Consider the following 25,206-nt stretch of genomic DNA (forward strand, 5'->3'; position numbering starts at 1 on the left):
CACAGGTGCATTGAGAAAATCGCCAAGGCAGCAAACAGATTAGCTGAGTTCAAAGAGGTGTACTTGCATTAAAAAAAAAAAAAAAAAAAAAAAAAAGTGACTTCCAATCACTTCAAGACTGATATTAAAAAGACAAAAATTTAAAACAAATACAAATTTTTTTAAAAGGTAAAATAGACGTTTTATTTTTTTGTACTTAAATTTATAAACCAACCAGCCAAACTGCTACTATCATCATGCTACAGCAAAGTACAAAAACATCTTTTACAAATACTTAATAAACAAATTAGGGGTTATAGTAAAACAGGAAAAGGGGCAGAGGAAATCAATGAAGCACATTATATTATAGCTTATTAACCTCTCACCCGAGCTGAGGTTTTTTTAACAAGCCTCCCAACCCCAGAAAATATGAATAATCCTTCATCACACATCTTTATACTTTTACATACTTTCTATTCTCAAGATAAGATTCTAGGTCCTAAAACCATACAAAATGTTATTATATCTAGTTGTCTGTAGCCAGAGACATCTTTTATCATTTTGCTTACAGCAAGGCTACAGAAACCTCTGATTAGACTCCAGTCATACCCCACTCCCATCCCTCCAAATTGATACAATAGGCGTAATGAGAAAGAACCAGGATATATCAAGGCAGAGATACATAGAAAAATCCTAGAAGTGATACTGCCACTGCCCAAATTGATTGAATAATATACCCATTGTCACACATCATCAGGCTGTGTACATTCATGGAGTAAGTTGGGAATAAATCCATGATCTGCTGGGTGCTATTATACACTTATGGGTTTGCTGTATCACATCATAGCTTTCCCCAGAAGTTTCCAAAGCGGCCTCCAAATCACTAACAAGTCAATTTTGTTGGAACTGGATCTGGGGCGGCAGGGTTTCTCCCCGCAGCTGTAGAACTGATTGTTCCAGGCCTGGTTGTTCCAAGACTGGTTATTCCAGGCTTGGTGGCATCAGGTCTGACTGTTCCAGGAATGGTAGCTCCAAGATTGGCTGTTCCAGGAGTGGTTGTTCCAAGTTGGGTTACTGCAGGTCTGGTTGCTCCACACTGAAAAGTTACAAGAAGCATTCACAAGGCATCCCTGGTGACCGGAAGAAAGGCCCGAGTACTCTGCAGTTGCTGAGCCCTTCTGAAAGAGAATGGTGGGTTAACTAACTGAAAGGGTACAAGGAAATCAGAATTGTCTGTGGCTGGGGCTGTATGCTTCAGCAATGGACAAAACTAAAAAGTCATTGAAAGGAAAGAGTAGAAAAATAAGTTTCCTGTTACCTGAATCATAAAGTTGCTATTCTTTGGCCAGTTGTATTTCTGCCACCTCTCACATTTCATTCTTTGGTTCTGGAACCAGGTCTTAATCTGTTTGTGGCTAAGATTCAGGATGTTGGAAAGTTCTTGCATTTGCTGGAGGCTGAGATATTTCTGTTTCTGAAATCTCTGAGTACACAGAGCTAGGTCTGTGAGAAGACAGTCTGATCTTCTGTTTCTTGACCTGGACCTTCTCTTCCTTCTTCCCTGTGCTGTTCTCTACAGAAGTGGGTAGTATTATTCTGGGACTGGTGGAAGAATCAGGGCTGTTTTGAATAAGCAGATCCATGGAGCAAGGAAGAGAGACGGTCTGTGTGTGGAGTGTCTCAGCAGATGACATTTGCAAGGATGCATAATTTTCTTCAGGCCCATAAATCTCAGGCTTCCCTGAATTGTAAGCTTCCCTGGAATTGGATGCTTCGGGGCAAGGCGGGCTTTGGAGACAAGCCACATCCACACTCATGCTGCTGAGTTGAAGGAGAGAGAAAAAAAAAACAACCAGCTGGGTTGTAGGAAATGCCCAGGCTTAAGAATCTAGGTAGAAGCGCTTAGAGAAATAACGAAGGTCTCCAGATGTGAAAGTATAGAAAAGATGGAATGAAGTGTGTCACCTTTGCACTAACAGGACCCAACCAGCCCTATCTAGCAAAAGGTCCAAATACAATATTTCCAAAACAACCGTGATAAAATATATTGAGTGAACAAATCTACAGTGTGGTAAAACAGGTGTTATTCACAATTAGGCTGAGCTAAATATAATTTTTATATAATCTATTATTCCTCTACTAATAGATATGTTATGGGACAATTTAAAACAAAGATTAAAAGGGAGATCGGAAACTGCAAAACTCTGAGCCCTCTCCTTTCTGCTGCTTCTATGCTGTGCATATTTCAGAGATGCTATGCATTGATTTCGTGGCTTATCTATGGACCAGAGCCTCCAGTTTAAAGACTACTTCTGAGGGGAATGCAAGAAGGTAGATGATCTGTATTAAAAACATGGGGTATCATATTTTTTATTGCTGGCATCTCGTTTTGTTCAATTTAAAAGCAGTGTGGCAGTTTTCTAATGTAGCCACATATTCAATATTCCTCCCTTCCAATGGTAGAGACTAATTCTCCCCACGCACTGCACCCCCTCCCCAAACACCCGACTGTGGGCTATACTGTCTTGCTCCTAATGAACAGAATATAGCCAACGTGATGATGTCTGACTTCTAAGACTAGGTCACAAAAGATATTGTGGCCTCCTCCTTGCACTCTGTTGGATTGCTCATTTTGAAGAGAACCATCTGTCATGTTCTGAGATCACTAAGGAAGGAAGTCCTATGGAAAGGGTCCCTAATTTGAGGAACTGAGACCTTCTACCCAGAGCCAGAAAGGAACTGAGGCTTCTTGCTAATACAGTCATGCTCTCTTAACATTGGGGATGTTTTGAGCAATGCATTAGGTGACTTTGTCTAGACAATAGAATATTATTCGACACTAAAAAGAAACGAGTGAGCCCACCATGAAAAGACATGGAAAAACCTTAAATGCATATTACTAAGTGAAAGAAGCCAATCTGAAAAGGCTACATACTGGGACCCCTGGATGGCTCAGTTGGTTATAGGGCGGGGAGCTGCTCTCAACAAGGTTGCCAGTTCAATCCACAAGAATATGTGGATTCATTTGAAAACTGCCATAGTTCAATTCCCTCATGGTGGGAATGGGATGGTGGGGCATCAATTTCAGAGGTGGAAGGAAAAATGGCTGAGTGGGGCTTTATATTTAGTTCTGTTTAAAATAAAAAAGAGTATGGTATAAATTAACATTGAATAAATCTGAGATTGATGTTTATTTTCTACATTTTTCTGTATGTTCAAAAATATTACAATTAAAATGTTAAAATTTTATTAAAAAATTTTAAGAGGAAGATTTACGTATCCTTAAAACCAGAAGTGAAACATCATAATTTATTCATGTAATTCTTTTAAACTTCTCCTTTTGTAACATTTTCTAGAATTAGGTTCCCATTTTGTCCACAGTTTACCTTTCCACTTGGTCAAATTCCCTTTTAAAGCACTCCTGGATTTGATATTAATTTAGGACTTAAAAATAGCAGGTACTCCAAAACAGGATCTTGCTAAGAATGGAACTGGAAGTAATGTTTTAGATTTTTTTTTTAACGTTTGCCGTTTTATAGCAGCATTACAAAATGTTTTGTGATGGTTAATTTTACGTGGCAATGTGACTGGGCTAAGGGATGTCCAGATAGCTAAGTAGAATGGAATATTACCATCTAAATATCACATTATTTCTGAGTGTGTCTGGGAGGGTCTTTCCAGAAGAGGTATTTTTGTAGACTAAGGAAGATGACTCTCACTAGTGTGGGCAGGCCTCATCTGATCCCTTGAGGGCCTGAATAGAACAAAAAGGCAGCGGAAGGACAAATTTGCTTTTTTCCCTTGAGCTGAGACAACCATCTTCTTCTGACCTGAGAACTGGCAGGCCTGGTTCTAGCCCTTCAGTCTCGGACTGAATTACACCACCACCTTTCCTGTTCTCCAGCTTGTGACCAACGAACCAATTCCTTATTTATCAATCAATCAATCTATCCATCATCTGTCTCTATCATCTCACTTCTATTGGTTCTACTTCTCTGGAGAACCGTAGTACTTAACATGTACAGAAAAAGAAAACCAAATCAGCTACGAGTATATACCCACCACACAAAGCAACTATTTTCATATGCCTATTTACAAAATTGTAAGCTGTAAGAGGCACCATTATTTTATGCATCTCAAAGAAAAACTTGCTGCCACAATGTTTTTTTACTGGATTTGAAAAAAAATATATAAAGACCCCTCTTAAGTCTATTATCATAGATACTTAAAAGTCCTATTTACTCTTATACGTGTTTCAAAAAGTGAAACAAACTGGTTATCACATAAGCTTTGTTGCATTCAAAATTGGACTCTCCTGAATCGTCCTGTTTGACTTGGCATCATGGATGCCCACGATTTTCCCACACCTCACTCTCTGTGCCATTAACTTCGGTGATGCAACATTTCTTCTCCACTCATAAGAGGGCTTCCAAACTGTTGCTAAGGTTTTGTTTCTTGGTCTGGGTGCTGATTACAGGGATGTATTCAACTTGTGAAAATTCAGTGAGCTTAATGGTACTTGTACTTTTATGTACATATTACACATCAGTAAAAAATTTAAAAAATTCAAAATACATCTATTTTTTTCTGGAATTTCCTTATAAGCTACTGACTTCCCTCCTGCAAATTTTGATGCTGGTCCTTGCTTGATCTTAGTAAATGTCAACCGAAGATTTTCAGATGAAGTCTGTGAATGTGCAGGCAATGACAACTATGTCAAGTCTCATTTGGTTGCAAAAATTTTGAGACACATCCCATCAACTAAAAATATGAAAAATGTGTGTCTTAAAACCATTTTATACTTTACTTTTTAAAATAATAGCATAACCTTTTCCACATTATTTACCTTTTTACCAGACTGATTGTTTTAATGGTGGAATATTCCATCTAGTAACTATATCCCAAGTTGCTTAACTCTTCCTATATTTTATTTTCTTGCACTCATTTTTTGCCACTATAAATTAAGTTGCAATTACTATTTTCCTACAGCTTGTGTGTGGTAAGCATCGCTAGCTGCCTATCCAAAATCCATTTCCTTAGAAGCCCAGTTCTGTTGGGTTGTTTATGGTGCATCTAAGCTGAGAGGCTAATAATCCTACTTGTAGGGTAGGCGTGTGACCCATTTCTGGCTAATGAAACGTAAGGGAAGGCTATTACAGGGTTACTGTGAAAGCTTTTGCTTTCCTAGTAAAAGGCACAGATGTTGCAATGCCCTTTCTAGTTGCCTTAAACACAGAAGAAATTCTATGAAGGTAAAGGTATTATCTTCACTGTTAACTTGCCTGTGTCCCTGCAGCTGTGTCAGAAACAGCATTTGAATCCAGAGTCTGGCTTCCACACACTAAGAATGACAAAGCAGAAAAGGAGCCAAGATCCTGAGGGCATCACTGGGCAAACCAGCAACTGGCTACTTCCAGACTTTTCGTGCCAATTTGGTTAGTCTATTTTTAGACACATATTCTATTACTTGCAGCAGAACAAACACATCTCTTGCCACATTTTGGACCCTTTTCTATGATGAGACTCTCAGAAGTAGGTTTGAGTCAAAGGTTCGGACTAATTTTTAGGCTCTTGGTGCATGTCACAAATTATTTTCCCTAAAGATTGTGCTAACTGAGCACTTTTGCTAACATCTGGTATTGCTGGCTAGAAGAGGGTCCCATCTAGCACCCTGCCAGGAAACAAGAGGAAGAGTAGTTAAGAAGGTGAGACCACAACTCCTCTGGCGTATTTCACACCAATCCTTGCCTTGCTTTAAGTACATTCCTCTCTAATTAATTTCACAAGAGTGAGTTTTAAGGCACCTTTATTTCCTGGCCTCAAATATTTTGTTTCTTACACAATGACATAAGTAAAAACACGTACACTGTTTTTCGAAAGTAGATTCGAAAGTAGAAAGAAAAAAACCTCACACATGATACCAACACCAAAGAAAAACAAGCTTAACATTTGGTGTATTTCCTCTTAGGCTTTTATTATGTCCCCTGTTATGATGTTATTTATTTTCTCATAGGTAATTGATTATACTATAACCTTTTGTGCTTTGTTCTTTTCATTTATAAGCATTTCCTATTATAAACATTTTAATGGCTGTATAATATTCCATCATATGGACAAATCATATGTTAATCATTTCCACATTGAGATTGAATTCACAAAACAATGAAAACAGAATCTGTGGAAGGAAATAAGATTACCACATAAGGAGTGCCCTATACAAATGTATGTATTTAAATAGTACACAATTAGCTGTGCTTTCTTCTTGCTTGCAAATGCAGACCAAAGACTATACGTACTAGGAGAGAAAAAGTTATTTCATTATAAAAGAGAAAAGGCTCCATGTCAGCATCTTACCTTCCTATTCATATTCATTATCTTTTTAAAATCTCATATAATACATTCTGAAATTATGTAAGCAATAGTTAATTTTCAGTATTATTTTTACATAATGAAAGGATGTCATTTGGTAGAACAGTTTTAAAAAGTGTTTCTCCAAAACAGTTTGAAGAACAGAATATTCCAACTGATTAAACATTCTGGTGAACAGAGATGCCACATAACACTTTACATATTAATAGGTTACAAATTTTCAAAGAGTTAGAATATGAAGTAATGAAAAAATTTTCATTAACCATAACCTTTAAAAAACTGTACCAACTTTTAAACCATAACATTTTCTTTCATGATTCAGGAATATATTCCCTACTGCTGCCCCATTCATCCCAAGCATGTTTGTCAGCAAACAGGCATTTCACCCTCCTGCCAGCTGAACTGCCCCTTCGTCAGGATGCCCCCAGCCCTCGGCTGTGCCTTTTTTGATCACTCTATAAGCGGCCTTGTGTTATAGTCATTTTGTAAGTCTATTTCCTCCGCTGGATTTATAGTTTCTACCTGAAGGAACAACCCACATAATACCTAGCAGAGAGCTTTGCACATAGTGAGCATTCAACATACATTTGTGTATTTCCAACTAGTTCCCTCCCACATGGATGAGGAGTAAAACAAATACTTGTAGTAACCGCAATTGTCATTTCAAGTAAATTCAGCAAAAGATAAAATAAAAACTTAACAGATATCTAATATTTGATGAGAAATTTGCTGAATGCTTACTTTGTGGCAAATACCATGCTAAGTGCTTATAAACATTAGTTCTCAAAATTCTCAAAACAATCAGTGAGGTAGGTTGTATTATATTTACAGAGAGAAAATAGACAGTTAGGGACTAAATCGTGTTTTAAATGTTTGCTGAGCATTGGGGATATGGCAGGGAACAGACTGCCTGTTATATAGCTTATTTTCTACTGGAACTTGCTAAGATCACCTACATAATTGTACATCAGCATTCTAGGTTTATACATCACTTTATATATATTATGAACTTAGTGTGAGTTCATCCCAGAAATGGATCCATTCTTGGTGTTGACGAAAATTTGAGACTGAAAAGCTGAAGTTGAGACCCTGGTGATTTCTTCAAGGTAGAAGTCACCCTGGAAGGTCACTCTGCCTTTGCTGGCAGCATCCAACGTTGTGAGGATCTGATCTTCAAATTTACAGTAAACAGAAAATATTCTCAAGAGTCACAAAATAATAAAAGGAATCAGAAATAAGATACTGTGGGGTTAAAGAAATAAACAGAGTTAAGACTGCACCCATGTAAGCCAGATATTTTTCTATCTCGCATATAAACCTCAGTTAAGAGCAGTGTGAAGCCACAGCAGAAGAACACAAGTCAGAACACAGACTGGACTTTGGCCTCTTGCCATCTAAGTGGGATGGAGCAGTCTAGCGAAGGACGAAATTTCTAAGCACCATCACAATTCATGCAACAAAGCCGTGGACTTAGTTGCTAAGCCATTCTGAATTTTATTTACCTCTCTTGAGCTAGACACGAGGAACTACTCAGTTCGAAAATGCAAAAAGAAGAAAAGAAAAAGAGCAGTTTTCAGTCTGAAACATTCAAATTCGCATCAGACACTTTCTGTGAAACACTGAGCTTGCTGGGGTTGGCTCTGAGAGCTCCCCTCACCAGGCCAGTGCAATTTAATCATTACGCCTTACGTTCTTCACAAGCAATCCCCAGTGCTCTGGGGCATCTTGGGGAAAGTCACAAAGTTTCATTCAAATAAAACTGAAGTTGAACTCAGAAAGTGAACAGAAGACACTGGAAAGAGAACAAGAAAAGTGGTTTTGGAAGCTGCTTTCTAATTCTGAGTGGGCAGAAAATCACTTTTTACTTTAAAGTAATATAGAGCAATTTTCTCATCTACCACAATATAGTCTAAGAAATCTGAGGTAAAGGACACCAAGCTTTCCAAATGCAACAACTTGCAAAGAGATAGACCATGGCTTCTGTGTCCCCTGAAATTTACTCAAGCATATGTAGAGAAGAGAGACCAACACAGACACTCAACACATACAAGAGTATCTATCAGATATTAGAAGGCTTTTAGGACACAAGGCCAACAGTGGGCTAAAAATACTACAAGGTGAAAAAGGCTAAGGAAACCAATTTCATTTTGTTTTCCTCTATGGAAGAGTGAGCAGCCTAAGTGATGATCTAAAGACACTCCACAATTACTATTCTACTTAAGGCAATTTAAAAAGCGAGGGTTTTATCTGGCATTCAAAAAAATATTTATAACTTTTGGATGGACTGAAAGAGCTAAACTGTCTACCCAAAATCTGTACAGCAGGGACCTGTTTTTAGCAGGTAAGCCTATTTACAAGTAAGAACCTCTTACTCTTGTAACATTGTCCTGTTTTAAAAGAATACGTAACTCCCATCCCCTGGAGAGTAAGTCTGTAAGGCCTCTGTGACCCCACAGAAATAGGGACCTATCTCTACTAGAGAACTATTTACACTGCATGGTAAATACACATATACATATCTGTGCACACATCCCCGAAATAGTCTGTGAATGCCTTGAGTGACGGGTTATGGTTATTTTTATATCTATAGTGACAATTAGTAGGCACTCAATAATTTACTCTTTGCATGAACGCTAAATGAAAACGATTTTACAGCACCACTACTATTTACGTTTCAAACACTCCCACCACTACCCACCTCCAAAATAAAAACACCAAACTGCTACCAAATTTACTTTGGTTTTCACAATATAGTGCTTCTGGACTTTTAAATTAATATTCTTGATTTACTCATTTTCAGAGAAATGACACAAATTCAGCATTCTCCTTGGAATGGGAAACTTGCTTGTCCAGGTTACTTCATTCTTTTTCTCTTTTTCAAAAGTGCATCTCGTAGCGCCAACTACAAGATAAAAAAAATATATCTAAACATGGTAACACTTGGGTACCCCATTATACTAATTTGGTTATATGGAAGTGTACCAAAATGAACACTTAGTGAAGTCAATAAATCATCCTGATAAATTACAAATAGTGAAATCTTCCAAAACAGATCAAATCCGTAACCAGGCTGGGGCCTCCCTATTACTAGAAAGGAAATAGGCAAAGCTGTTGACTCCTGTTCCCACCTCTTGGGACAAAAGCTCAAAACAGGAGCAGCTACAGAATACAGGGTCTGGAGGATGCAGTCTGCAGGAATAATGTATGGGACTTCTCTGGTCCATACAGCTCTCAATAGTCTAGAGATGCGGTTTTCACAACCACCTTTTCCAAGATGACATATATTCTACTAAATATAGCACACATGGACCATTTAAAGATTTTAAAACAGTATTCAGCACTTGTGTAGATTTAAGATAACTCTATAAGGTACAACTGGGAACAAAGAAAAATGTTCCCTTATTTGCAGATTTTCAAATGCATTTGTTTAGTGTAGTAAATGAACTAAGAAAATTTTACAGTGAGCAAATACTAGCACTTAATATTTATAAAATGACTCAAGTATGAAGAAATTAACTCAGAATCAAAACCTGACAACTGTGGTTTAAGTCAAAACTTCTATGGGCTAATTTGTAACTTGTTTAATTTTGTGTTGGATGTATGTAAGATGATAGCAGTGAATTATGTATTCTACTTGACCTGGTTCCAGGCTTTAATCCCCTGGAGTCCTCCCCTATCCACAGGAGCTAGGTTCCTAAATTTAAAAATGAAGAACTTAAGATCTAGAGAAAAAGAAGACAGAAGGACCAATGTTCAAAGTGAACCTATGAAAGCCCTTAAAAAAGATAACTAAGGTCAATATACACCTTAAGTGTGTGGTGGCTACTATACCATTAATTCCCATTAACCACTCTTTGATTCCTAGGAACTGTTTAAGATCTCTGACTTTTGAATTTTAGTAAGATGTGTGTTCACTTCTTTTTTCTGGAGGGGAATGGGGACGGGGGTAGGGGGAGAGGAGCTTCCTGGCTCTATGTCTAAAGGTTAAATTTTATGATTTTAAGTTATTGACTCCTTGCCTTTAGCTCATACCCAGGCGTTGGTATTTCTTTGTAGACAGGCAGAGTAACTGGAATACTTAAGGTAGAGTTAAAAATTAACCAGTTCATTTTAACCTAATTTCTATGGCTAAGGAGGTACTTAATCACACTCATCTATAAATATCTTATTTTCTCATCTGTAAAATTGGTTTGATCACTCGACCTGTTCATATTGTTGTATGCTGATTCAATTAATATGCTGACAAGGAACAAAGCCAGGCTTCTCTATCATGCAAAAATAGGCATGCTAAAAAAACAGGAAGTAGGGAGTGCAGGGACACCCTTAGCTAAAATGTAGCAATGTCATAAAAACCTCATTAATGAAACAAGGCCTACAAACTATTACTGCTATTTCCTCACACATACTCTTACAAAGGGCTGGTGAAGATAAACTAATGTAATTAATCAATTCAACTATAAATTTAAATGGGCAAGATTTAAAATCTTAAATGGCACCTTTTCTTTCCCCTCAATTCCAACAACTTCTATTCAAAATGCTGTCACTTTACTACTTACATAATGTTAAACACAGCTTAGAACTAGAGAGATTACATAAACAGACAGGTAAACTTTAAAGGGCACCTTAATTCAGTTAATACTGACTTGGTTCCCACAGAGCACTGCCCTGGGAGGGCTGGCCATTACAGTTAGGCCTGGAAGGGCCATCCTTGGCTGGCATTTTGAACTCTGGTTCAGAATGTGGGAACTTTACCCTTGACCTGATTCCCTGCACATTTTTCAGAATATAGTTAGACTCCAGTACACTCCCAGTAGAGGAAGACATTAAAACATAAATTTGTTTTACTAGAGTGAATTACTGAAATAAGCCCAACACAGAACCATCCAAGACTGAAAATGGACAAAATGAAATATCAATGGCCTGTAAACATAAAGACTTTGCAAAAGGGAACATATAAAAAGATAAAGACGACAACAGAATTACTTAGTTTCCATTGCTTTACTAAAACTGTTTCTGAGATATTACCACACAATTACTGCTTTTAAAAAAAAGTATCAGGTATATAATAAGCACTCAAAAATCCTTATTCAGTTAATTTTGCTATTCTAGTTCCCATAAGAAATGTCCGAGAATTTCTGCAAGGGAATGGACCTCAGAGATCAGCTAGCTTGCTGCACCCGTGTACTTACAGAGGAGAAACACAGGCTCCCCTTTGGTCACACGGATGAATCCCAAGCAAGTCAGGCCCAGGATTTCCATGCCCCCCCTACCTCCCACCCATCCAGTGACACTCCCCATTCATCCCAAGGCGCACAGAACGCTAGGTCTTCAGAAGGCCAAGTGCATCCCAGACGTACAGGCGTCTTAGAAAGACAACACATCAGGCCGAGCTGGACTCACCTGCTTGTCTCGGAAGGAACGCTTTGTTTTCGAGCGGACGTTATGGCTATACCGCATCATCATGAAGTTCTTCTGTTTTTTCTTCTCTTTATTTGTAGAACTGGAAAACGGATTCATTTTGGTTTTCTTCCTCACAAACTCTCTTCGGTCTGTCTTTCCAGCCTAGCCACACACACACAGAAACAGTTCAGGAGTTATCTAATCAATAGAACGTCTCCTCTGTGCCAAGTGCTCCACTGGATGTCAAGGACACAAAGCAAAGGAGCGCAGCCCTTGCTCTCCAGTGACTCAGTGCAGGGGAGCTCAGTGGAAGAAAGGGTCACAATTCAGTCTGCTGAAGTCTGAAGAACTTCCTAGACAGGGACACCCCTCAGCTGGTTTTGCAGGATGACGGCTCTCATGCTGAGGGGTAGGGGAGGAAGGGCAGAGCATTGCAGGAAATAGGGACAGTATATGCAAAGGTGTGGAGGAGAAAGAACATGGGTTTTTAAATGGCTCCACATCACTTCAGTAGAAATGGTGCCTAAAAGAGGTAAGGGTACAGAGAATGAAGCTGGAAATATGAGCAGAGTGCAATCACAAACAGCCACAGTCCTTGCCAGAGGCAGACTCCAACCATCTCTGGCTTTTCATTCATGCCTGTGAACATTCCCCTGCTTTTCTAACAGCTTTGATAAATGTAAGGAGCCTCCCTGAAACCACAAGCATGGAACAGTGCTTTGCTGTGCTCTGCAGCAGGTTTGGATGGTGCTAACAGGGCTATCTAGTTGTTACAACTCATCTAACTGAATACTTCAGATCTGTGCATTTTACTCTATGTTCATTATACCTTTATTTATAACATTAAAGCCAAATACTGCCATTCTGTGTCTATGCAAGTTCTGGGTCACATTTCATTCCTTTGCTTTCTGTTGAAAGAACTAGGGAAAGGCATGCCTCACTTACCATTGCAGTTGCTAGTCTAGTCTCCTTGTCAGACTTTGGCTTTTTATGAAGACGTTCAATGTCCCGAAGAGAAAGTAACTCGCCCCTGGGGTGAAGAAATAAATATAACATGAAACAAGGGTGGAATGCCTTTCCCTAATACGTTCAGCATCACTCATGTGAGTTGACTGAAGCTGGTGTACGTGCTGTTGTACCTGGGCTCTTCATCACTGTCTATTTCAATGTATTTCCTCTTTTGGGCTTTCCCGGGGGCAGCGTCGAGTTCTTTCCTCATTTGGGCCAGGCGGATTTTCTGGAAGTCTTCCTGAGTTAAAACTCGGCTAGTGCTGACAGCTGCAGCTTTGGCTTTCCGCTCCTCCACGGGCATGCTGTTCAGCCTCTTGGACTTGAGAGCACACAACAAAGGCTTACATGGCTACCGGCTCAAGGGAGAACTTAACCCCCACGAAGGCCCGGCGTAAATTAAGTCTTAATCAACAACAGAGTGACGATGTGCTGGTAGAGGGAAATCTTGAGACTTACGATTTCTTGCTGTTCTTCGTCGGAGGAGTGGTGCACGTCAATCCACTCACCATCGTCCGCTGCCTCCTCATCGAGACTGGCGCTTTCCCAGCCATCTGTGGGAGAAACACACACGGGCGGTTAGGATGCTCGCCTGACGCTCAGCACTCATGCTAAGTTGAGATAAATCAAGCCAAAGGAAGTAAGGTTATGAACCTCAAACAGATGCTCTCCGGATCGAGAATTGAGCAAAGTTTATGTTAAGTAAGTCACATCTGTGTAATTAAAGGATGGGGAATAAGCACTAAGTATGTACCCTGAGCCAAAACTGTACACTTTTTCTAACCCTCACAAATCAACAGAAGAGGAACAGACTCTCGAGTAAGTAGCCTGCCCCAAGCCGCACTGTTCGAAAATGTAGTCTACACTGAAATCATGCAAATCGTGTGTGACTCTAGAGCCCATGTTCTTTCCACCAAACTGTCCATCGAAACTGTATTGTACACTTATCTTGGCCATGCAGCAAGTATCTAACTCATCTAAGCATATTGACACATGTTTTTAGAAGCTAGTTAGAAACAGTCATTTAGAGAACTGCGGTGGAAGATTTTGGATATAAAAGAATCTTGCAGACACCTCAATAAAGAGGTATTAGAGTTCTGAATGGAGCCACCCCAGTAAGCTTTCAAAATCACAGATACCTGCAATTTCGGTGGTTCCCCAGTTCTATAAGACATTGTCCCAGTTCTTTCGTATGGCATATATACAACCACTCACGGTAAGGCCCAACTCAATCTCTAGCCTGGTATTTTGCTATATTCCACATTGCATCCTATACTGCAATAGTTCCTGAAATCCTTCAGGATTTTGCTCAGTTTGCCTGGAAAGTCTCCATTATTCTACCATTCCTCACAATTCAAGATACAGTTCATGGGTCACCATCTCCTTGAGGCCTTTTCTGAACCTCTGAGGTAGATCTGACCTCTCTCCTGACCTCATGTCCCACTCCAATCATAAATCCTGTTAACACTTCATTGCTCAGCTCTTTATGAAAGGTCCCGCAGGGCAGGAACCGCATCATTCACCATTGCATTTAGTGACCAGCCCACAGCTAATGCTTAAGAAAGCTTTGTTGAAACAGGAAGAACACAGGACTTCAGCAACCAATGTAATAAAGGTGAACCCTAGAAATCAGAATGGAGTTCCTCAAGAACTCTTCAATAAGTTTAACAAGCGTCTCCTTCAACAGGAGAATTTGTGAGGATTGCTAAGGACTAATCCTCATCATTTTTTTCCCAGACAACAAACAAAAAATCATTATATTTTCCAAGTGACCAGCATACACTTGATAAGGGGCAGCTACCATGTAGAACATGAAAAGACATCTCCTACACTATCATGTAAGTACCCTAAGAGCAGGAACCATGCCCATTTGATCCCCAATGCTTTTACCAGTGCTTAGCACTAGTCATTATTCAATAAAAATCTATTGAATGAGTGTTCAAACAGCATAAAGATTTCAAGGTCAATAAAGATACAGGAGTGATTTTGTCCTGAGCAATGGTGAAATGAAAATGAACCTTCATCGTTTTCATCACTCTCTTCTTTTTCAACTTCCAGAATTTCTGCTCCTGGAATGTAATATTTAGCATCTAATTCTCCATATTCTTGCACTCTTGCTTCTATTGAGGCCTCTGTAGGTTTACCCTAAAGGAAAGGAAATTGTTTTAAATACAGTCCTTAGATTGCAAAACATTATTCATGAAAAGGATTCTCTATGATTATGAATTTCGAAGGGAGAATCACAAGAAAATGGAAGTAATCAAATGACAGTAACAGTCCACTTGGGTCATAGTAAATCCCTCAGCTAGAACTCTGCCCACTATTTTCTTGTTCTCCTCTGATCAGGAAACTGGCAGTCATTAGAAAATAACTGTTCCAATTCTTAAGTCTTGACATCACTATGTCTCTTCCTGTCACAGACATGCATCTCCCTTTCCTCCCAACTCCAAAGAGGTGGTATCTGGCTGGGGAATAGCCTGTTCAATACTGGCATCAGCTACTGACTGATTTTTGGGATTCCAACACAAATACTAAACTCACAAATACTAAAACTCAAACTGTAGAAAGTTACTCTCATCTTCTGGAAACACACCTTTAGATAAACATATGCAGGCTTTACCTACCCGAAATTTCTTCTGCAACATCTGAGGATTCAGTGTTCGGAAGAGCTGAATCAAAGTTCTAGCGGACATCATTACATCTGTAAAACAGTACCTTTAATTAGAAATCCAGAGCAAAGAGTCTATTGAGATAAAAAATGAATCACTCTATATTCTTCGGTCTACAAAGAATAATATGCAACCTACTTTTATCTTTGTGTGTTTTATACTGAGCCAGATCTTGGAGAAGTTCTTCAGTCATGGCTAGAGGGCATCGAGCTGTTATCTCTTTTATTGCATTGATTCTAGAAAAGGAAAAGTGAATTTCAAAACTCCAAACAGAAATTTCATTTGGTTCAACCTAAGAAGATTTCCTAAAAAGACCACATCAAAAGGAAGAGCAGTTGGGTTTCATAGGGCTTAGGTGTCTAAAACTGCAGCATGGTAAAGAATGTCAGGGTGGGCAGCCTTAGAGGGCTTTTGTATCAGATAGCTTACCATTTCCTCTACTGATGGAATAAGAAACAATATCTTCCTTGTAAAATAAATAATGGCAGCATTTACTCCCCAACTCTAAGGGGAAAAGGAACTAAGTAAAATAAGAAAAGTTAAAGGTCTTTAGGGCTGTTATCCCAGCAATAATTCCATAAAAAGCAACTCTTAACATACTGCTTAGCTTTAGGGACATATTAGACAATCGTGAAACCTGTGTTCACAGTCATTAAGTGTTTTTGAATGAATCAAAAGAGCCACTGAACTGCCTAAGGATTAAAGAATGATTCCATAACACATCATTTATTCTAGGGGAAGAGATGAATTTAAGGTAGGAGACAGGAGAAAAAAAGCTTAGATTGCCAAACAATCATTCATTTGAAAGACTAAAGCTAGTAAAATAACAAAATGTTGATAGAGACACAAAATATCTTTTCTCTGTCTCTCTCCTCAAAATTCTGGCCAATAAAATCAAAATACCAAACACCTCCTGAGAAGATTGAAGTATATTTTAAATTGCTTTCCCAGAGGTCACGTTGCCAGCTGAAATCTTGTACCTTGGTCATGTAAACCAAACCTAGTTCATTATCAACACACCCAGTGCCTCCAGCCATGTTCTACGTACCCTACTGTCATGACTTCCCCAGAGTTCTTGTCGGTAACAAAATTGTTGGCCACAGTCATGAGCAAGGACTGAATGATCTGCATTGGGAAGAAGAGAAGAGCGCTGGTGAAATGTCTGTGCCCACTCAGACATCTGAGGATGAAGAACAATACATTATTCAAAGTAGGCAAAACAGCACGCCACCTTCAGATTGGGAGTTAGAGGAATCAAGACTGAGGAAGACAGAAATACAAATACTCCATTTTGGGTTTCATTCTTCTTGGGTATCCTCAGATTACATTTTGCTCTCTTTTAATACTGTTTTCCATTATGGATTAATAAAGAAATGGCTTTGACCCAGGATAATCTGATCCAAATACTGTTTTAATCAAAGAATTACCAGTTTTGAAAAATAATCGCTATAGATTTACTTAGATTCTTGATATCCTAAAATGTGGCAATTAAACAAAATCAGAATTCTCAACAATTTGTCCATAACAAATTCACTTTTTATACTAAATTTATTTTGTTTCTGTAACTAAACTTCTGTGTATATCTCCTTAAGAGTTAGTGTCTCTTCTATTCACTTTAAAAAAAAGAGGGCAGGAAGAACAGTAATCCCTGTGGGAAAAGCCCCCATGACACACTGAATAGTGGCACTGCTACGCATGCACTAGGTCCAGGCAGAAGGTTTCAGAGTTCTCAACTCGCGTGTGCTCCTGGCTCACTTTGTCTGCAGGTACGAAACTGCAATGCTTTCTTTCTCTTTTTGGAACAAATCCTTTTTGGTGATGAAAAAAGTAAATAAATGAGAGTTCTCACCTCGGGGGGTACTAAGTGATGAGACGCTTGCGCAGCAAACAGAAGGATCTTTGTTACTTCTAAAAATATAAGAGATCAGAAAGGTCACGGTTTATTGCTCTGCCTCTCAGAACTATGCAACATGGCAAGCACATTCTGGCCTTAATGCTGTACTGCTGCTATTCCACCTGGAACACCCAAGCCCCAGATACCGCCTGGCTTCCCTGCAGTCCCTGCTCAATTGCTGCCTTATAAAAAGTCTTTTCTGACCATGTATTCTAAAATAGAATCTGCCCCAGCATCCTCTGCTGCCCTTACTCTTTGCTTTCTTTGTCCTCAAAATATTTATCTTCATCTAGATAAATCATATAGAGCACTCTTTGGATCTCCTTCCATAGGTAAGCTCTATGAAGGTGAGGATGTCGCTTTATGTTCTTAGCGTCTAATGCAGTGCCCAGCCTAGAAATCACTATATACATAAATAAATACAAACATACATATATACACATACTCTCCCTTCAAAGGGGCAGTATATACAAAGAACAAGGCCTCCGGCAAAGAAAGAAGAGATGTGAATTCTAACTTGCCATTTATTTGCTGAGTGACCTTGGTCTTTTTCTTTCTACACATCACAAGACTGAAGTAAGACTTAGATGAGATGATGTATGTAAAACACTCAGCACACTCCTTGACTCATGTTAGATGTTCAATAAAGGTTCATTTCCTTCCTACCTTAGTTCAAGTTCAAAGGCAAAATAACCTCTCTTCTTTCCTGCTTTTATGTTATTTTTAATTGAGTATACACATAAGAACAACAAAAGCAGGAAGATAAAAATCCTGACATCTATTACAAAGGTACAGTAAAAGTTCAAACTTCTTTTTTTAGAATTTTCCACGAGTATTTAAGTCTAATAGTAGTGCCCCCTTATCTGCAGGGGATACATTCCAAGACCCCCAGTGGATGCCTGAAACCAGATAGTACCGAACCTTACATATACTGTGTCTTTTCCTATACATACATACATTATGACAAAATTTAAGTTATAAATCAGTCACAGTAAGAGATTACAACAATCACTAATAATAAAAGTTATGTGAATGAGGTCTCTCTCTCAAAATATCTTATTATACTGTACATACCTTTTCACTTAAGGAAGCACTTTATGGTTTCTCTTTAGAATATCTAAATTACCGCCAGCATCACTACTCTTGCCATCTAGGGCCATTATTAAGTAAAATAAGGGCTACTTGAACTCAAGCACTGTGATGTCATTGACAGTGGATCTGATAACCAAGATGGCTATTAAGTGAACTAATGGGCTGGGACCATATACCGCGTAAATATGCTGGATAAAGAGATGATTCATGTCCTGGGCAGGATGGAATGGGACAGCAAGAGATGTCATCATGCTATTCAGAACAGTATGCAATTTAAAACTTATGAATTATTTCTGGAATTTTCCATCTAATATTTTGGACTGCAGTTGACCATAGAAACCGCAGAAAATGAAACCTTCAATAATAATGGGGGACTAGTATACAAAAGACTTGCTTTGAGAAACCAATTCCCACCCCCCCCCCCAAATAACTGTTTCTTAAAGTTGACGAGCAGACAAGTAACCAACCCATGGCAGATTTTGGAAAGCATAAGGGTTTCTCTCTTCTTCTCTGAAACAGAACACACCTCATTCCTAACTCTTATCTTTAATAATTCCAGAACAAAAGACTAGATCGTTATTCTAACCCAAGACAACCAAAGTAACATGGCAAGTGACTAGCTTACCTCTTTGGTGGGGCTGCAGAAACCTTTGCACAAAGGGATAGAAGTTGAAGAGAAAAAGCTGTGGAAAGCGGAATGCACTGATTTGAATATATACGTGACTAAAGCTGTAGAGTTTCATTTCTCCATAATGCATTTATATCACCAAGCTCAACTAGTTGGGAATTGCTTTTTACTTTTGTTTTTTTCTCAAGAAGGATTGATGCCCCAGGATAATTCAATGTGCTATTTTAATCAAGCAAAGGAAGGCTATGCTGCTATCCACACTCTATCAAGGAACAAGAAAGAGTATGCAGAATAAACCAGGGAGGGGAAAAGTAACCAAAATGTAACATCCTTCTACTTTTAAAACTGGTGTGGCTGTAGAACTCATTTTTTAATCTTCAAAGATAACTAGGATTATAGGAAGGAATAGCATTGATATTAAGGCTCCAAAGCAATGGGCAAAATAGTCATTCAAGTCTGAATAATTTGAAACCTATGTAACTGTACTAACCATTGTCACCCCAATAAACTTTAATTTAAAAAAAAATCTCAATAACATCTAGTATAATCTGATCTTCAAAAAACCCACACCTCTAGTTTTATTATTGCATACCAGTCCAACCCCACTGGAGAAATTACTTTGAGCTCCATACTTTACTGAGAAAACACTTCCACTCTGGAGGCTACCTAAATAAAGGTTGCACACGGGTCCAGTTATTAAAATAATTGCAATCTTTAACTTTAAGAAGAGAAATTTTGGAGATGGACTCGATTTATTCAAAGTTCATCATATGAGAATAAATTAATTTTTTTCTATTTTAGCCACAGAGCAAAATCAGGGCCAGAGAGTAACGGACGACTTAGGTTCAATATAAAGATGGATGTTCAATTGCAGTCAGTTGTGAAACTCTGGTGTCATTTCCATCAAAGCATGCATAAATTACAAATCACTTCTGCTTTCCTATGAAACTCAAATTCAGGTCTGACATTACTGCATAAACGTATCAAGAACTGACTTGATAATCCTGCTTTATAGAACTACAGTCCATGGATAAAAATCAATTTATTAAATTTTTCTTAGAGAAAGGGAATGAGTGCTTTCACTCATGTGTAGTTTCATTTTTAACCTGACATGTCTATGAGTATATATAGTTTGATTTTCAATAAATAAGCCTGCTTTACTTTTCATTTTTAAAAAAATTTTTAATAAAGTAATACATTCAATGATGTTTAGAGCAGCACTAGTCACAAGAACAAAATGAGAGGGAACATCCTCAGTGGTCATTTCTTTATGGCCTAAATTTTTGGCAAACTCTCTTTTTCTACAATGGCAGTTGGTCTAACAGCGAGAAGTTCCCATATGCATACACAATATACATATATTACACTATTAAGGAGCTCTTGCAATCTAATTTAATATAAAACAAATGACTAGAGAATTCAGTTTTGGAAACATGATAATCTCCTACCAGTCTGGTAGTCAGCAAAGCTATGAAGGGATAAACAAAGCTGCAAAATGAGTAATAGTCAATAAAAATATGTGGGCTATGTTGGCTTGGAAAAAATGTATATGTATAACAAAGTTGAATAAAGTAGAAAAATACAATATAAAATAGCTTGTCCACAAACCAAATATATGGACAATTTAACATCTATACTTATTGATAAGAAAACAAAATGATAAAAACAGCCATTTTCAGAGTGGAAGATTTTATTCTTCTGTAAACTGTATGGATTTAAATGGCTTGGGATAAATCACACTACTGCTTCCCTTTTACCAAGAACAATTCTACTTCTAATGTTCACCAAGGAAATATAATGTAATTCAAACCTCATGAATTCCCACCAATCTGGAGATGAGGTTCATGAGCATCATCTTCACCTCAAACCTTTCCTTAGAGCTCTCCAGCTGTTTTAGTAGTTTTTCTGCAAAATCTGGAAAGGAGAATATCAGAAGTACACTGTGGGTCCACGGTCTGTACAACATTATCTAACAGGTGCAGAGAAAGGCAGTAGTTAAGATTGGTGACCGGTATGGCTGTGCCTGAAATCACTCTGCTGAGCCAGGATGGTAAAAACAACAGAAGGTGAGGATTCACACATAGTAAGCATAACTCCAGTGGGGCCCAAAGTTAAGTCTTAAGGATTTCAACATTTTTAGCATCACCGTCTTGATTATTTAATAGGTACTCCATTGAAAGTTCTACAACTTCAGCTTCTCAAAGTGTGTTCTGCAGACCACCAGCAGGCGGTCCATCTGGCAGCTTGTTAGAAACACAGAACCTCAGGCCCCATCCCAGACCTACTGAATCAATCTGTACTTTAATAGGATCCCCAGGTGGTTACATGTACACTCAAGTTTGAGAAACACTGACTTAGAGGAAGAGTCAGCAAACACTGCTGTACAGTAGGCTACAGAAAACATTTGAAAGTCCCATTGTCCAGCCACATCCCATACCAACTAATTAGCCTCTGGGGACAACAGGACCCACGCATCGGTACAGTTTAAAAATTCTCTAAGTGATTCCAATATGTACTCTAGTTTGAGAACTAGTGTTCAGGAACAGGGTTTCCCAAACTTTTGGTTTATACAGACCAACTGAAAAAAAAAAGAACCAATAAAAGACTGTCAACTTTTCATTTGGTCAAGTACAATGCCCTATCACTACTGTGTTGTTAAAGACATAAATTGCAGAAAGAGCTGTTCTTCCGTATTTTTCTCATTTTGCTGTGGATTGGCAATCACTGCTTTAGAATATAATTTTCTAGGTTACTACCAATTAGAAAAAACTAAGTATTTATTGATTGTCTACTAAGTGCCAGGGATCTTATATTCCTTGGTAACTGAGAAGGTAGGAAACTAAACAGAGATCAGATTAGCAAGGAACTTGGGAAGTCATAATTATAGTACCTTGGGGATCATGAATCAAGTGAATAGCTGAAAAGTTAAACACCTCTGGTTTTTTCTTCTTCTTTTGTTTCTGAAAGAAAGGGAGGGGAAAAATATTTACATTCTGAACTATAGTGATGAAGCCCATGGGATTAAATGTGTTTACGTGCTAAAGGTTGTTATCAAATCCACCACACTATTTAAAAAATAAAATGAAAAATCTTTGTTCCAAAAAACTTTCAACTAGAAGAAATAAAGTGGTTTTTGTCTTTTAAGATTAAACCTTGGGAATGTTCCAGCTACTAGCACCTGTGAGAATTTTTAAAAATTGTAAATATAAGCATTATTAAACACATAGTGGCCAAACTGATGAGTTTCAGAATAATCATTACTCTTCTGAGAAGATATATCTGGCAAAGATAACTAATGCAGGCCATCTTGATCAGAACAAGTGAAAAGTAAAATTAATCAAATTAGTTTATTAAAGCTACAGATTTTGCTAGAGCTAAAAACATTTATTCATCTAAAAAATTAGTACTTAAAAATTCATCACACATTTCTAGGTTTTTAAAAAATGCTATTTCTTTATTACAAATTCTTAAAAGCTTTTGCTTTAAAAAAATACGTTCTGCATTCTAATGATTCCTATTTCATTTCCCAGGTCCAAGTCTCACCTTGAGCACTTTCATAGCCTTTTCCAATCTTTTCTTGTGTTTGGAACTTTTCTTCCCTGTGGCATACTGCACTAGCAGATCTCTTGCTGTTGGTCCTTCATCCTGAAGAAGAAACTACTTTGTAAAATGGTAAACAAGGAAAAGCTGCATAGAGGCAAAGAGTAATCCTTTCAACCACTTCTTTGTACTTTATACTCCTTGCACACAGCTATTAAAATGAACATGACTTTTAAAATTCAATAAAAAATATTTGCCCATGTGCATAAACAGGCACACACAAAGCTTTTCATTTGCACTGATTTTTGTTATGTTTTGCTTTAATTTTTATTAAAGTATAATATATAGACAGAATGAAATTTTGTTTCTATTTGAAAAAAGAAACTGGAAACAAATATATATGAATAGGAAAATGCTTAAGCTATAACACATTCACATTCAGAAATATTATGTGGAGGTTAAAAGAATTGAGGTAGAGTGCTTGCTTCAGCAGCACATATACTAAAATTGGAATGATCCAGAGAAGATTAGCACGGCCCCTGTGCAAGGATGACATGCGACTTCATGAAGCATTCCATGTTTAAATCAAACAAAAAACCCAAAAAGTATTGAGGTAGATCTATGTGTACTAATAGAAGATTTAAATGCGTTGGTACATTAATATATATCGATACACACAAAGCAAGTGACAGAATAATACAGATATTACTTAGGTATTTTAAAAACCTATTACATACATAAGACAATGTGTACACACATCCATATATAAATGCATGAGAAACGAAATGGTTATCTTGAAGGAAGGAACTGGGAAGTGGAAATACGTAAGAAAGGGTCAAGAAAACTTTCATTTTATCTATAGTGTCTGAAATTTTTTACAATAAGAATGTATTATTCATACATCATTTAATAAGACAATAACAAATTAGAAGACGTTACTTATTCTGGTATTCTTGTTACCAAAATGCTAAAATGGGAAGGGAAATTTCTTTAGAATTTCTTTTTAATTTTAATAAAAAACAGTTTTAATAAAGAAAATCTCATGACATCAGAAACCTTGAATTCTCCTTTTAAAGACGCCATATTACTCCTCTCCCTCTCCTGACTCCAAACTTCTATGATGTCGTCACTCTACGTCAAAAATATGTCCGCAGCAATTTTCATGCTAAGTTTAAATAGTAAGATATAGACAGTGTTTAAAACTAAGAACAAAGTTGAATGAATCTGAGTTTTATTAGTATTTAATCAATCTTACTGAATGTAAGCGACAAATTCTAAATAAAATAAAACCTCAGCATGACAGAACTCAGTAAAGAATAAAGGTAACATGAGTTTCTTTCTAACTTGAGCAGTCATGGATCTTACAATCTGTCATGGCAGCAATAATGAAATCTGATAAACTATAAAATTCGAAGCATTTATGGTTAAACTAACCTCAGATTCTGAGTCGCTGTCCTGTTTCTCCTCTTCATCTTTTCCCAGGAAGAATGTCAAAGCAGCAACTAATATCTAAAGACCAATCATAACAGTCTATTACTCATCCCAGCTTACAACAAAGAATAAATGCTTTTGTCTACATTTTACACGTGTACAAACTAGGATCTGAAGAAAAAAATCAGAGAGTGGTAAGATGTGGGCTAATTTTTCTTAATTAAAGCATAATTTTTTTATGCTATTCACCCTAAATATATATACATAGAAGGTGCCAAAAAAATGTATACACATTTTAAGAAAGGAAAAAATTGTATTAAAATTGTAATACAATGAGTGATGCTAGCATTCATTTGATTAACGCCATCCTTTTTTTTTTTTTAATTTATATTGGGGAATATTGCAGAACAGTGTGTTTATCCAGGGCCCATGAGCTCCAAATCGTTGTCCTTCAACCAAGTTGTGGAGGGCGCAGCTCAGCTCCAAGTGAATCGGCAACCCTGTTGTTGAGAGCTGGCCGTCTAACCAACTAAGCCATCCAGCTGCCCCTCTGGAAGCTCAGTTGTCTTCAATCTAGTTGTGGAGGGCACAGCTCACTGGCCCATGTAGGAATTGAACCGGCAACCCTGTTGCTCAGAGCTTACACACTAACCAACTGAGCCATCTGGCCGCCCAATTAAGACCATCTTTTGAGTGAACGTCATACTACACATTGCTACCATAATTCAATTCAACTTCGAAAAGTAATACAGATAACATCTCTTAAAACGTGTATTTTTTGGCACCCCCGGTATATGTATATGTGTATATATATCAATATCTATATCTACATCATCTTCATCCCTAAGTATCTGATTGGTTCCAGGACCCTGGCAGGTATCAAAACCCATAGACGTTCAAGTCCCTTATATAAATTGACATAAATCAATGCATAGAGTCAGCCCTCTGCTTCCATGTATTCTACAAACCATGGATTGGAAACAGTATTTTTGGAAATATTTTAAAACCTACTGACTGAGGGCTGTCAGTAATTAAAAAAAAATTTTTTTTAGATAAAAACAGCAGGGCTATACATAGTACCATGTTTCCCTGAAAATAAGACCTAGTTGGACAATCAGCTCTAATGCGTCTTTTGGAGCAAAAATTAATATAAGACCCGGTCTTATATTATAGAAAAATAAGACCCGGTATATGTT

At 37.8% G+C, this 25,206-nt stretch overlaps 1 protein-coding gene and 1 pseudogene across 3 annotated transcripts in view; both read right to left on the reverse strand.

The window, feature by feature from the left end:
* Nucleotides 1-180: 180 nt before the first annotated feature.
* LOC308497326 (homeobox protein NANOG-like) lies at nt 181-3,224 on the reverse strand (annotated as a pseudogene). Its single transcript has 2 exons — nt 1,298-3,224; nt 181-1,157 (listed from the first exon to the last, which is right to left on the reverse strand). The product of its transcript is annotated as a homeobox protein NANOG-like (transcript).
* A 2,544-nt stretch (nt 3,225-5,768) lies between these two features.
* SDAD1 (SDA1 domain containing 1) overlaps nt 5,769-25,206 on the reverse strand; it is a 29,354-nt gene continuing 9,916 nt past the window's right edge. Inside the window, exons 8-23 of one of the 2 annotated variants that reach the window (XR_013994738.1) lie at nt 24,014-24,088; nt 22,583-22,684; nt 21,930-21,999; nt 20,850-20,953; nt 19,037-19,094; nt 17,275-17,333; nt 16,474-16,550; nt 15,564-15,661; nt 15,381-15,457; nt 14,775-14,901; nt 13,216-13,310; nt 12,888-13,078; nt 12,694-12,778; nt 11,749-11,910; nt 9,047-9,250; nt 5,931-8,140 (exon numbers count right to left, since the gene is read on the reverse strand). Coding sequence is in view for 1 of the 2 variants with exons in the window: in XM_081070244.1 (XP_080926370.1) it covers nt 9,203-9,250; nt 11,749-11,910; nt 12,694-12,778; nt 12,888-13,078; nt 13,216-13,310; nt 14,775-14,901; nt 15,381-15,457; nt 15,564-15,661; nt 16,474-16,550; nt 17,275-17,333; nt 19,037-19,094; nt 20,850-20,953; nt 21,930-21,999; nt 22,583-22,684; nt 24,014-24,088 (1,428 nt within the window). In the remaining variant the exon portion in view is untranslated. Of the gene's footprint in view, nt 9,251-11,748; nt 11,911-12,693; nt 12,779-12,887; nt 13,079-13,215; nt 13,311-14,774; nt 14,902-15,380; nt 15,458-15,563; nt 15,662-16,473; nt 16,551-17,274; nt 17,334-19,036; nt 19,095-20,849; nt 20,954-21,929; nt 22,000-22,582; nt 22,685-24,013; nt 24,089-25,206 lie in introns of both variants that reach the window. The other variant, XM_081070244.1, reaches the window with a different exon arrangement.

Source organism: Rhinolophus hipposideros (assembly GCF_964194185.1).
Source record: "Rhinolophus hipposideros genome assembly, chromosome: 1".
Taxonomy (NCBI): Eukaryota; Metazoa; Chordata; class Mammalia; order Chiroptera; family Rhinolophidae; genus Rhinolophus; species Rhinolophus hipposideros.